The sequence below is a fragment of the Opisthocomus hoazin genome, chromosome 8 (genome assembly GCF_030867145.1).
Source record: "Opisthocomus hoazin isolate bOpiHoa1 chromosome 8, bOpiHoa1.hap1, whole genome shotgun sequence".
NCBI classification, from domain to species: domain Eukaryota; kingdom Metazoa; phylum Chordata; class Aves; order Opisthocomiformes; family Opisthocomidae; genus Opisthocomus; species Opisthocomus hoazin.
The window spans coordinates 40,284,300-40,298,773 of record NC_134421.1 but is presented as its reverse complement, the minus strand read 5'-3'; the positions used below and the strand labels follow the sequence as shown (position 1 = coordinate 40,298,773).

At 40.0% G+C, this 14,474-nt stretch overlaps 1 protein-coding gene across 6 annotated transcripts in view; it reads right to left on the bottom strand.

Annotated features, from left to right (window-relative positions):
* Positions 1–7,213: 7,213 nt before the first annotated feature.
* Positions 7,214–14,474, bottom strand: part of ADAMTS20 (ADAM metallopeptidase with thrombospondin type 1 motif 20) — a 112,038-nt gene continuing 104,777 nt past the window's right edge. For 5 of the 6 annotated variants that reach the window (XM_075428136.1, XM_075428141.1, XM_075428140.1 and 2 more), the window contains 7 exons: positions 14,226–14,355; positions 13,982–14,076; positions 13,789–13,883; positions 13,261–13,394; positions 12,426–12,517; positions 9,413–9,517; positions 7,214–8,759 (listed from right to left, as the gene is read on the bottom strand). In XM_075428136.1, coding sequence (XP_075284251.1) covers positions 8,670–8,759; positions 9,413–9,517; positions 12,426–12,517; positions 13,261–13,394; positions 13,789–13,883; positions 13,982–14,076; positions 14,226–14,355 — 741 coding nt within the window. In that variant the 3' untranslated portion in view covers positions 7,214–8,669. The remainder of the gene's footprint in view (positions 8,760–9,412; positions 9,518–12,425; positions 12,518–13,260; positions 13,395–13,788; positions 13,884–13,981; positions 14,077–14,225; positions 14,356–14,474) is intronic. The other variant, XM_075428139.1, reaches the window with a different exon arrangement.

Sequence of the window (14,474 nt, the reverse complement as noted above, 5' to 3'; positions counted from 1 at the left end):
CTGCGTAAATGTGAACCAGATGTTCCCCAGCCCTGCCTTGTGAACTTCAGTCCCGGGTTTCTGCCCTGAGCCAGCGCGAGTCGTTCGGAGATCTGCAAAGCGGCGAGGGGCTCTCTGGAGAAGCGCACTGCTCCAGACCCCATCCACCGAAACGCAGAGCACACTCTTTCCAGGGCTGCTGTACAGCACCCAGCACAGCAAACCAGGTCTGTAGCCAAAAAATGCGCCGTGCTGGGGGTTTCCGAGAGAGGTGCCAAGCCTGCACGGGGTCGTTGAGGCAATCCCCCTGTGCCACTGTGCCCGTGGATGCCCCACGGCCAGCCCGCCTGCTCCCGCTGCGCTAGCTGAGGATGTTGTATCTGAGCGCTCCGTGACAGAGAAATCTGGAGTCAGATTGTATTTCCCAACTGTTAATAAAATTTCCTCTGGAACAAAAGTAGAGGAGCTGGCGCCACTTTATGTTATCCAAAACCACAAATTTCCTCTCCCTTGCAATCTGCCAGAATTAAAGGCTTTTTTACAACTTTTTAAAAATTCAAGATGTTTTCCTCAAGTGAGCACCGCACCCCACCCCCACCCCCCACCCCCCCTTCAAAACGCAAAATTAGTGATGCAAATTAACATTGCTGTCCATGAGGAGAGAGAGGGGTGACAGTGAACCTGCACAACAGCCCCATGCACGGGAATATATTAGCAAGGGTTTCATCCCTGCATCTTCCCTGCCAGGGGTGTTCAAGGTTTTTGCAGCAAATGTCAACAGGAGCGATGCTCTGCAGCCGAGGTGAAGAGCGTAAGCTGTGTGCAAGAGGGATGAAGAGAGTCTCTCCACTCAGCTTCAGGGCTACTCCGAGGCTGGTAAATTCAACAGGGCTGGGGCACAGGATGGCCTCTGACTCGCTGGCTGTGGCATTAAATTGTCGCCATGTTCCTTGGTGCTGGTTTGGCCTGTACCGCTCTCCAGAGAGAGTGTGGGCACGTTTCGGAGCAGCACACACCAGAGGCTCCCTGCAGCAAGCAGGGACCCCTGCCTTGGGGCCGGGATTTATATCTGTAGACATATGGAGGTGAACTACATTGTACCACTACTTGGTAGGGTAGATGCAGCCACGAAGGCAAGATTTTATTTGATGCCTGGCAAGACATCTTTGATATTTCTTGCCTGGATCAATAGTCACGTTTTCTTGTTAAGAAGTACCTTTGACTCTAATGCAGGTATGTAGGGAGCTGGATGGGAAATCATCAAACAGATTATTTCCCAGTTTTTAACGGCGTATGACACTTTGCCTCTTCCATTATTCTGTGTGTTACAGTCCTCCTGCCCTGAGGCCTCTGGTTCTATAGGACATTATAAAATAGACCACTGTTGTCAGCTGGGGCCTCTTGTTATTATGGTAATGAACTCGTGAAATTTGTTACAGGCGAGACATTCTAAGAACAGTGAAGAACCCTAAATCAGACAACTGGAGATTTGAAGAAGGCATCTTTCACATTTGATTTGTCTTAGTATTTCCATTAGGCTGAGAGACAGGCGATTCCTGAACTTCAGCAGGACAGAAGGAAATCTGTCCTGAGTGGGACACAGCAGACGCCCCAGTGCCGAGCCTCAGACGTGCCCTGCCGTGCTGAGTGAGCCACAGCTGCACACAGGACACCCAGGGTCCTCAACAGTGCCAGCAGAAAGAAATAGGCCTCGGTTATGAGATTGACAGGAGGTCAGAGCTTCAGGGGAACCAGCTACCACATTGCCTCTAGGAGATGCTAAGGCATGAGCTCTACGCTGACCGCTGAAGTCCACACTGGAGGGAAGCAGCTCCCTCCTTCGCCGCTCACGGACAAACCCTTTCCTGATGACAAATGATCAACACAGCACCACTGGAGCAAGGACTGGGTCAGCCAGGTGAGTGAGGAAATCTACACCACTTCCCAGTCGAACCAGGAGGGGATTTTATATATGCAGGGGAGGTTCTTTGACATGCTGTGTAATTCAACAATTAGGAGCATGCAGTTTTTAGGAGGAAGACCCAGGTTTGAGACCACCAGCTGCCAGCTGCATCTATGTAGGGATGACAGTCTGTCTCCTGCATGCCCATAGATCATTTTTATGTCCTTATATCTATCAGTCTGATATTTTTAGCTCATACTTGGAATGGCACTGATCACATCACTTAGCTTTGGCTCATATGGTAAAGGCAGTGTGAATTAGCAGCACAGCATACAACTAGATAGACCTTTAAAGAAAGATATGCCCTCAGATTTATATGAAATTTCTGCTTTCAAACTAAGTGATTCTTGTGTAGCTACGGGGAATTCAACTGGCAACATTTCTAATAAGACAGAAATTTTGAATAACAACTCCTGATTAAAAAAAACCCCACAATAGATACCATGTTACACCATTTCTCCTGTATTCCTCTTAGTAATCATGTATTTTGAAAAATAGCCACATGCTTTGTCCTGGACAAAATGCTAGAGGAAGACACATGGCCAAGAACAAATGTCCAAAAAACCCCACAGCCTGAGGTCTCAAGCGTGGGGAACCAGATCCCCACACTAGATCCGTGCACCAGCGCAGAATTACACGCATATTTTTGGGATTCAGCGAAGGGCTAGAAATACACCTTGGTATGGTGACTTGTGGGATCAGAGCCAGAAGGCTTTTATTCTACTGAACAGCGGACACATCAATTGATCTAAATTCTTTTGTAATGTACCAGCTTTGCCAAGCTGCTTCTCAGGCTTGTGCCAGCTTCTGTCTTCTGACAAGGAAAATACCACTGGCTTGATAAGGAGTGTGTATGTGGGAGAAGGGTAGAAATATTTAAATACACAGTTGTTTGAATGTGTGTTTCTAGAGCAATAACATTAAAATACAATACCTCACTTTTTTCAGTGAGTAAAGCAGAAAGAAAAAATGTTGAAGAACTAATTTCTCCAGAAGAAGGTTGTTTTGGTTAGAAAAGTCAGGCTCATCCAAAAGATATGAAATAATGTTTGTGAGGCATGGAGCAAAACACACAGAGAGAAAAAGACATTGCTTGTAGATATATTTTTATTAAAATTTTATGATTCTTACAGCTTATAAATAATTTATTATGGCAGTAAAAACACAACGCTAATCACAATGGTGGGGGTTTGTTTGATTACAGGCTAGGTAAGCTTTTCGGATAGCCAGAAGCTTGTTTCCATTTCAGAGACAGATAAAGCCCTGACTCTTTGCTTAAACAGGGGTGTAAGTTACTGCTGGAAACAGTGCTCCAGAGTTCATTTCCTTTGCTGATTTGAAAATATTCTGAACATTGACTTTCATATGAAGCAATGCTGTCGACAGCTGGCCAGGCAAACACATTGCAGGAGGGTGTACTGCCAATCCAGAGAAAACCTCCCTCTTTCATGCCTGCCTATCTGCACTCTCCATAGAGCCGTCTCAAAAAAATCCCTCCAAGTAAATATTTGGCAGCATAATACCAAAAACATACCCGGCTGCATACGAAAAAGCAGCAATGAATCTCTAATCCTGGCATGGAAGAGAGAACTCTAGAAGTAAAATAATCTTTTTTTTATTGTGCACTTTCTGGTGCTGCTTCTCGGTGAGCGCACAGGTTGTGCATTTTCCCTTTGAGGTAACAGCTACAGATTTACTCCTGTTTTTCCCTCCCCTCTCAGAAGCTGCAAGCAGGAATTTAGTTGAGAAACAGGGGACAGTGTTACTTTTCTGGCAAAAGTAGTAATAAACCTGAGACAGAAAACAATAATTGAAGTGAAAAATAATTCTTAGCTAAATACCTTGTAAACCCTGATGAAAGGGGCTACTGCTGGCAGCTTGCTTTGCCGAGCTGCAGACCTTCCAGGAACACAAATACTGGTAAGGCTGCTGTTTTCTTTACTGAAGTGTTAAATAAATGTTTTTACAACAAGCCTTTTCTGCAAGACATTTTAAACACAAAGCACTAAAAAGAAACTTGCTGCCCCCTGATTTTACAGACAAAAGTTTCAATTTGTTTTCTGTGCAACCACACTTTTAATTATTCCAGCTTCCAGAGGAACACCAAAAAAACTCACAGAGAATGATGAACTGACCATGAATCTCATTACTGCAATCAATGAACGACAGCCAGAGACAACTGAAGCGCAAAAAAGGATTTCATCCCACCAGGCGTAAATATATGCCGCCGCTGCTATGAATCACTCTAGCCTTTTGCAGAGAGGAAATTCATGAGCTCTCCTTGAATGTTGCTTGCTTCTGTAAATCAGACTGTAAAATAAGACTGTACAGTGATTTCAAAAAGAGTCTTTCAGTATTCATAAATGCAGGGTTTTGCTTTCCAAAACAAAATAGTAATGGTGTGCAAGACAGAAATAGCTTGTTTCATTTCAGCTAGTCAGAGAGAGAGGAGTTGTCTACCATCTACAGCGTGGGTTCTCCTTGTTGCATGCTTTATTTAATTATACAAATAAGATTTGAAAAACATATATGGACAACAGAATTTCATTGCAGGAACAGAGATAAAACACACACACAGATTAAAGAAGGAAACATTTGTTTATTAAAAAGGAAAATGTTCTGGATGGCAGCACAGAGTCAGACATGAGACAGATGAATGTATGCACAGCTGTTCATGTTTAAAGGCAGAATATAGACATAAATACAGTTAGATCTTTGCTCTGCTCTGCTGCTACAGTATTTTCATACAGTCAATTCAAAGGAATATCTGTCATAACTGAACACAAGGAGAAATTTATCAGAAACAGAGCACAGATTGCTTCTCTAAAGCCAGGATAAACAAAGCCCAGAAAAGCCTCTCAACTGTATTGCGAAATAAACTTAATTATGTAAAAGAAAACCACTTTCTGTGGATGAGAAGAGTAAATATCAGATTCAACTCCAAGTCAGATAGCTTGTTCTTCTGTTTGAATAAAATGCAGGTAAGTTGCCCCTGCGATTGTCACAGTTCCTGCCCTATCTGAAGGAAAGCCAATATTGTGAAGCAGGAATGCAATTCGAAAGCGATACTTTACTTTTTCTGTGATCTATTCAGCCTATTTCCAAACCATCTCATGTGTTAGTACAATAAAGCTGCAAAAACATAAACCCCTTGCTAGTTATATGTAATTTTTATTTCAAACTGTGAACAAAACCAAGAATTTATGCTGAAGATATTCCAGGTTACAGGAGTGGCTGAAAAACCCCAATGCTTCACCTCCTCTTTTTGAGTATGTCTTGGACATTATAGCCTTTTGGTTAGGTAAGAAGAATACATGGCCATCCATCAAAGGCCTGCAGAGACATATACACACGCCAAAATTACCATTGCAACCCTTCCCATTTATATGGGATCTTCTGATTGTACAACGCCCTCACACGTCGCCTGGATCAAACGCCTGGGCATACTCTGCTCCTCTCTGCCAGCACAGTGGCACAACAGACCATGCCGGGGTGGATTCAGCTAGAATGGAGACCGTTAGCGGACCCAAAGCCAGGGTTTCCAGCTCCTCTACTACCCCCACAGTATCACCTCAGGGGAAACACAGGTAAAAAACAGAATCATAGAAATTCTTTGGGTTGGAAGGGACCGTTAGAGGTCATCTAGCCCAACCCCCCGCAGTGAGCAGGGACATCTTCAACTAGAAAAATCTCAATTATGTCTTCATCAAGAGATGTCACAGGTACCTACACATGGCAGTACAACACTTCTTAGCATGCCGAGTGACATTTTGTTAGATAAATGTGAGCAACAATGTTTTTTACATCTAGTCCATCTTCAGCATTCAATATTCAGATCAGCCGTGTATGTGTGTGTGTGCATGCATACAAGCAAGTAAGTGTAGTTGTGTCACCTAATATTCAATGCTATTACTGAAGGGATTAAAAATGTCCTAGAAGACATCTAAAAAAAAAAAGTATTGTTACAGTCATCTTTAACTATTACCGTTCCTTCATTATTATTTTTTCTGTATAGAATAGTGACAGGACAGTTGAGGGCTTCATTTCCTAAGCATCATCCAAAGCTGGCGAGCTGTGTGACGGTGCCCAGCTGTGGGCAGCTCATCAGGAGCAGACCCCCCAGGCGGAGCTTGCAGTGTTCCCACGGAGCACCTTGCTGCTCTGGCACCCATCTCTGGTGCCCAGCGCTATGGAAACCCAAGCAACGCCAATTAAAGTAGATGGAAACATCACATGCAAGTACAACCCATGATTATTTATTTGCATGGACCTTCTAACATGTCAGCATCAAGTCTCCAAATTCTTCAGAGCTGATCATCAGGCTCAGGTTTTCCTTAAATTGCCCTCAGGATGGAAAGTTAGTAAGTTGAAATTAGATGATTGATTAAGCCCTTTTTCTTAACAAAATAAAAATCCTAACACAAGGAATTCACAAAATGCCAGAACACACAAGTACTTTCTCTCTAAACTAGGCCTGGAACTCCAAAACAAGGAAGAAAGAAAGAAAAGACTCAAAAAATTACAATACAATACAGAGCTGTTTTATGCAGAAGTTGACACTGTGCCACACAGTTAGCTTTAATTCTAGAAATACATTTTTACTCAAAAATCACTAACATTACTCAATAGAACCATGCTGTGCTGAATATTGCGTTAAATGTCACTTTGTCTGGTACTGGATTTTCAGAGTGATTCTGTGGCAGCAGAGCTGAGTGCTTCCTAGCCCTTAACTGGAGTTTCAGGGCTGAAAATAACATGGTCCTCCTGGGGACGGAAGACAACTGCAGTTCCCCTTCTGCCACAGCCGTTGTTTAGAGACCAAGCTATAAATGAATTGACCTGAGTTTAGCACAAGGAGGAGAAAGGTTATTTCAGTTAATGATTTATAGGGCAACCCCCCAAGAAAGGTGTAGGTGAATATGGGGGGACAGCTGGAAAGAACAGACAGACATGGAGTCTGTACCCCTGAAGCAGGGTTTACTTCCATGGAAAATATTCCTATGACTACAACCTACTTGCATGGCAGTTATTCCAGTATAAGTCAATGTTTGTTACAGTAAAGAGGTATTAAGAATGTAGTTATCTGGCACATAAACAAGTTGAAAGGGTTTTGCAACATTTTGTATTAAGCATTCAATAACAAAAAAAAAAAAAAAGCAAAAGTACTCTGGTACCATTCACACAAGCACATTTATTATATAAATATTTTATAAATTACAAGATTTTAATTATAATCGTAAACATTTCTAGGAAAATAATGTTTTATATTCTTATTAATGTTTACAACTAATATAAGGCACATAGTGCAAAACTACATTTCTGATGCAGAGATCACAAAATAATTACCTACATGTGTTATCTAAAAAGTAGCTGCTTACATATCTGTGATACAGTATTGATTTTAATTTATACATATTGCTAATTCATGGCTAATTCTTTGTGGGTAAAAATATTATATAGCTGCCATTTGATCTCCCAATTGTACTGGCATGCAAAACAAATATTTGGTTTACAGAATGTATATTGTCAGAAAAAGCATGTATAGTTATCAGGTGCAGAATGTATATTATTATGCATGTAGAAAATATTATTCTGTATACCTGAGAGTCAGCCCTGAAACACAGTATCTTTATATGTGTATATTACTACAGTTCTGGACTGTAAAGTAATACAAAACAACAAATCAAAGAGCGAGATTGTTTTTTAAACCTTGTAATTCTTTCACACACTTACTCTTCTGGAACAAATGATTTTAACTAGCAGGGTTTTCACTAAGGTTATTGAAAATTATGTTGAATTGGACTATGAGGGACACACACTACAGCTTTTACTAATATGCATTGGCCAGTATAAAGAAGTAAGGCATATATGGAAAGTGTTTAAGTAAATACATATTCATACAATCACATACTGGATGCTACGGTAAACAGAATACACTGCTTTTACAGTATACTTGGATGAGAGGCAGGGATTTAAAATCAGATATCCAAGCAATTTTTTTCCTTATTTTCTTTTCCTGTAACCACAACAAAACTAAGCCTAGATGTTTAACATGTGCTATAGAGACTACAGAGGTTAAACCACACTTCTCCGGATTATTGCTAGTATCTGAGCACCACAAAGAATATAAAGAAAGGGATGGGGGGAAAATACTTTTACTGACAGAGAAACCCACAGATCTATAGAAACTATCTCAAGTATGTTCATTACATACTTTTCTGCTGTAAGTTATTGACAGATAATTCCTAAAAGGTTTCACAAAATTGGAATTATTTGAAACTATTACCTGTCTCCTCTATACAGCAATGATTCATTCCTTTCTATATTTTAATGATCAAGAAAACCAGTAGAGCATAAACTTTACCGAATACTGCATAAAGAATTGCACTGATTAGTTGCAGGTAAAGTGTTACAATTGTGGTACAATTTAGAGTGTTACCCATGGTAGTAACCTCAGTGCAATTTACTTGCTGGTATACACTGTACATTGAATTAATGCCTCTCCATCAATACCTGAAGGTTTATGATTGTGATTTATGCACTTGCTAGCCCACAAACAGCCCATACATCCCTGAATAAACACTGAAGAAAACAGGAATTCTTAGTAGTGAGCATTACAGTAATGAGCATTACAGAGATGAAAGACTTTATATATATACACAGCACCTACAATTTGCACCTAAATGGCAGATGTCCCTGCTTTGATGCTCTTACCACATCACAGTTCTCACTGTATTTGAAGTTGGAGACCAATAATGGTGTTAGGAATACATTTTCCACAAAATCCTCCACATCTTCCATATATTTTAGTACCATCCTGGGAGTGAGACAAAGAGAACAGTCAATCAAGAAAAGCAATTGAAAACACAGTTGTACAAAAAGGCTCTTTGAGGTTTGCACACAATTGACCTTTTGACAAATCGTACCTACAAATACTAAATCAAGAGATAGCATCAGATTAGCAAAACGGGCACAGGGATTCTTTACCAGTACCGCCGTACAGCTGCTTTCCCGGCTGACCACCCAATGTCCTCTTAAACCATTCATGCCTACTGTTCTCGTTTAACTGGCCGTTCGGTTTCCCGCATGAAACAAGTTGGAGGCAAGAAACCTGTAAGGATCCTCTGCAGCAGGGTAGCTTTAATAAAATGGTTTTTTGGAATGTTGTGGGGTGGGTTTTTTTTAAGTATTATTAGGTCTCCAAAACTTTTAGTAAACCAGATTAAAGTAACAATAGGCTCTTAAAATCAGTAAAAGAAGGGCAGGCAGTGTTGATTTGGATTAGATTCTGGGCGGTGTGATTAAATATAGTTGTCGCATTACATCTGAAAGACAACTTCGATGGGTCAGAGACCTTGAGCACTATTTTTGATTCACAACTAGCTTTCACTAGAGAGTCATCACTTCCCTCTCTTGGGGCATAATATTCCAAGCCATTGGAGCAGGTAAAGGAAAACAACATCGACTTACATGGGATTTGTGTATGTCAGCAGTTGCATAGTTGCCCTGAGCAATCCACCTGGCTGTACTGGATAATCTCAGACCTGTACCAGCCAAATTAATGCTGAACTGTCCCTGACCAAAAAAAAAAAAAAAAAAAAAAAGGAGCAAAAAAGCACACAAGGTAAAATACAAAGCTGATTGATAAACAGAGTTCAAAACACTAAAACACTTTATGTTGGCATATCTGCATGTATCACTTAGGATATATCTAGACATCAAGTGCTCAAAGGTGTGTACTTCACCTACGTTAGTTACACTGCATTATATTCTGGGCTTTTGACACTCAGGACATAGACACGCGTACAAGCTATTCTGCAGTAAGTAGCCCCCGTGAATCTACTGATCTGTAGCATCTGTCTGCAGAGCCTGAATACAGAACTAACAGCAGACAATTCAAATTATTTTAGTCTCCTTGGTGTATATTAAATTTTAATTTGCAAGAAGTACAGACTTGCAACATGAAAGAACGAGGCTGACTTTCTTGAAAGACTTTTTGGGGTTTTTTTAAAGTGCCTGAACTATCTGGAAATAACATGGTCAGGATGTACTGATATCTGGCAATTACAAACCAATCACTTCTTAGCCATCTAATTCTCAAATTATTGTGAGCACACTGTTCAAGCATCATCATCTCATCTTCCACTTTTTTTTCAGTATATCAAATAACATAATTGAACACGAACATAAGTGGAGGTTAAAATAAACAAATTTATGGCTAAATTGAATGTTTTTGCAATATAAACCATTCAAAAGAGTTTATTGATTCTAAAATATTTGCCTACACAAATACATACTCTGAAAACTAGCTTTAGAACAGTCAGCTCATATAAGAATAGGAAATATCTTAAAAGCAACAAACTGTACTGCCTTGGTAAACAAACTGGGGTACATAAAATGGTTAAACTGCATTCACACAGAAGTGCAATAAAAAAAGAGAAGTACTACCTCCACAAAAAGCCTAATGGTCAGTTTAGGTACCCCTACAACCAGGAAACTCCTGCACACCTCCATACAATTCGCTTAAGGCCTGAGTTTCTGTATTCAGACCTAGTTAAAATTGTCTAAATCCCAGGATCCAAGCTTCAGCAAAGATAACATTTCTATTACCTATGGTAGCATCTGTATTTTATTGCTTAATATTGTCAGTCAGATATATTATTTGTGTATATAAGTATTTGTGTGGTTATATGAATATGTGCATACGTAAAAGTACAGCATTCAGCCTTTATTCCTGTGGTTCACTGAAATTCTTTCATAAAAATCCAGTCTTCTGTTGTTCAGTACGGCAGATGCTGTTTTGAGAGCACTTCTATGTAAAGTTGCTGAGTTTATAGCACTCATATACTCAGGATGAGCTGATGTAAGCTCATATGGATAGGGTAGGTTCTTCAAGTACCCCCAAAGCCCAAGATTTCCATTTAATGAATAAAGCATCTGGAGGAAATTCATACAAAGAGCATGGAACATTTTTCTAAAATTAACAGGTCCCAAATAACTTCATTCACAGTGATACCATTTTGCACAACTAAATGGGAAGGGCTATGTACAATTATAGCGATAGCTTAACAGCTGTCTGTCATGTCATGCAGCACGCTGCAGGCCAGGAACAGATTTCAGGGACTGCAACTGCAGGAACCAAGGCCTTTCTACTTTATGAAAAGTGCTAGTTTCAGTGCAGGTCTTACAGATGGAAATGCATCAGTATAAAATCACACTAGCAGAATGACTTACCAACTTACAGATGGCAAATAGATGTGTATTGTACTAAGCCCAAAGAATTTACAGATTGAAGATGTCCAATACTGCAATGAACTCCGACTGTTTTCTCGTCAGGGGTTAAGTCTGCTTAACTAAGGTACTTCATTTGTACCTAAACTGTACAAAAAGTGTCTCTAGTTGCCCTCAAACACATCCACTGACGTAGCCTGCCTGAAGTTTAAGCAGCTAGGATAGATGGACAGCAGGATTCACCTCCATACGAGTCTGAGCTAGTTGATCTTCACTCCCTTTATGATCAGTGAAAAAGAATATGCACTTCCAGAGCACAGCTGACCTCATCCTAAGGTGTCCAACAGGGTAAGATTAGCTGAACTATTTTCTAGGGAATCTCACTTCTGCCAGTGGACTCCAAAGGCAGCCTAGGTTGACTAGTTCAGACTAGGGCTATGTCTGCGCTAGCAAGCAGGACACTGCAGCATGAGCAGATCTGTAGAGTGAAAGCGTCAGGCCAGAGAGCCCGATGTCTGTAAACAGGACACAGATCGGGGTCTTACTTTTGACTAACTCCCATCTAGTCCCATAGACTGAATCCTTGTTATCAGTTGGAGTTCATCAAGGCCTTTCTGGACCTCATTAATTGATTTAGTTTTATCCAGAAGGCATCCTGTTCACGTCTTCCAAGACTTCTCTGTGACGTGAACCAACAAACAGTAAACTGGGACAATACAGAGATTCACTTGAACAGCACCATCCAGTCCACATTAGAACACTAATATAGCCACACCAGTGGACATATAAATTTTAAATTATACTGCTGAAGAGGATTGATTTCCTCTGGCAGTCTTCAAGGATATGAAGAGTCAGGAGAGAAACAGAGATAAGATAAAAATTCTGCAGGATTATCAAAAAGAAGAGTCACTGGAGAAGAACAAAGATTGAGGCGGGATTAGGGTTAACAAAGGATACATTATGTCCAGAGAGAGGGAGAGCAATACATGAAATATGTTAAAAGCAGATTATATATACATGGAGCCTAGACGGAAAGTGTGGAGTAAACAATTTGAGGGAGAAACAGGTAAAAAAAAAAATATGGTGGAACAGGAGAGAAAGGAGTAAGAATAAAACTATTTATTAATTTAGAAGATCGGACAGAATAGAACATCATCTTAGAACCTTACAATTCTAAACCAGTCACACAGATTTTTGGTTTTTTTCTCCCCTCTTACACACACATTTCAAAGGCATAAGAAATCCTAAATACCTGCGGACATCTGGCAGCACTGTAGCAATCTCCAGCTGTAGCAAACGGAACTGCTCTCCCAAGTACAGTCTGAGCAAAAAGAAAATCTGTGGCTAGAAAACAGAAAATTACTCAACACTGAAACTGCTGCATTAGAAGGTCAGTCGAAAACAGCGTGAAAAGCATTAACGTGAGAGGGTTTGGGGCTGTTTTAGGTAGGGGTTTTTTGTTTGTTGGTTTTGGGGTTTTTTTATGCATGTGTTTTTGTTTGGATTTTACAAGCTATGTTTTAAATAGTCCATTTCAGTTAACACAGAATCAAACCAACCTACAAGTTCAGTTTCCTTTCTGAGCTTGGAGGGGGTTAGGAGGAGGATGGATGGGCACTTCGATGTAGCTCCAAGTGAGCTGGTTGTGGGCCACCGTGCCACCTTCAGGCAGACGCTTGAGAGTGCTGCAAGATTCCCCATCCATTTGGTACTCCTGCCTAGGTCTGAGATGGGACTAACTACAGCATAGTAAGACTTTCTCTAGAAAACTATGCCAGGGACTAGCAGGCAGGGGAATAATGGGAAAAAAAAGCCTTAGAAACTGAAGATAGTTCATGTGTAAAATACAAATCTGCACTATTCATGCCACTTCACCACTTGGGACAAACTAACTAGGGAAGGAGGGGTGGTTTCTCCATTTTTTTTTCTTTGAAATTCCCATTGAATTCCTAAAGGAAATAAGAATTTTGTTTGTCCAAAAATGGCATAATTGGATTTATAATTAGGTTAAATGGTAATTTTGTGATCACGACCAGTGCCAATTTCAATGGAATGCTCACATTGGTGACAACTGCCAAAACGCTTACTTTCAATTTGCATGGAGGCTACATCAAATCTTATTTTGCTAAAAACCGTGAAGCCAGCTGCAAGGTAATCATTTCGACAGGCACAGTCCTGCCTTCTGCTTCCGTTGAAAGGACATTCATATGGATTCTGCAATCTAGAGAATAGCAAAGATTTAAGTTTTCCTTTTAGCATTTTTCCACAGCATGGTAGTGAAAAAAAATTGCATTGCACTATGCTGCTTAAAAAATATTAAACAGCTACTGAACAAGAAGCTTAGCCATTAATTTTGGTTCAACTGAACCACTAATTTCCACACCATTTCTACTAAAGTCAAGAAAATTTTTATAATCAGTTAGTGCAATTAACATAATTTCAGCCTATAAGTAACCACATTTCCGCATTTCTGTATTCATATACCTGTATATTCAAAATAGAAAATCAAGGAAAAAAATTCTACTCCTCTGCTCTCACGAAAGTAAGTATTGTTTTATTCTTTTGTTTTGGGAGAAAAAAATGCACTACATAAAGTTACAAAACTATTTTTGTACCTGAATCCATATACTTCAGAAAAGTTGTCTGCTTCACCTTTTACTAATGTCAAATATTCTTTGGGATTCTCTAAGTGCATGCCTGAGCAATAAATCTGCGAAAGAAAACACAACCCTTTAGCAAGATCTTTATTAGAAAAGTATTATTTAATAAAAATATGTGCTCATAAAAACTCATAAATATTAAGAGTACCTTTATCATCCTTCCCTTAATGTTAAGTTGGTATTCATCATCCTTTGTAATCCCTTTTTTAATCTGGATGTCTTTGCAGGTGGTAAAAATGTCACCTTCAAAATGAACGATTAAATCATATTAATATTTCACAAACAGGGCTTAGTTTTAGGACTTAGCTTTGTGCTCCAAATAAATTTATAGCTTTTATATAAATAACTTGGGAAAACATTAGGTTCAGCTGAAAACTGCAGCTGTCACTTACATTCTTCCTCACGGCAGATCTTTCTGGCATCTGGTTTTAAATGTGGCAGGCACAATTCACTGGATAAGCCATTTTCAGTCATACATGCGACGGTTCTCTCCTTTACCCCCACTCCGCAAGAGACTGAGCACTGGAAGTGGACAGCCACCAAGAGTTAGTTTAGAAGGTAGTAAATAATTAACATAATTATGTCAGCAAATTAGTCTTGGCATTCATTTGTCTTTGAGGCAGCTATCAAAAATGAGCTTG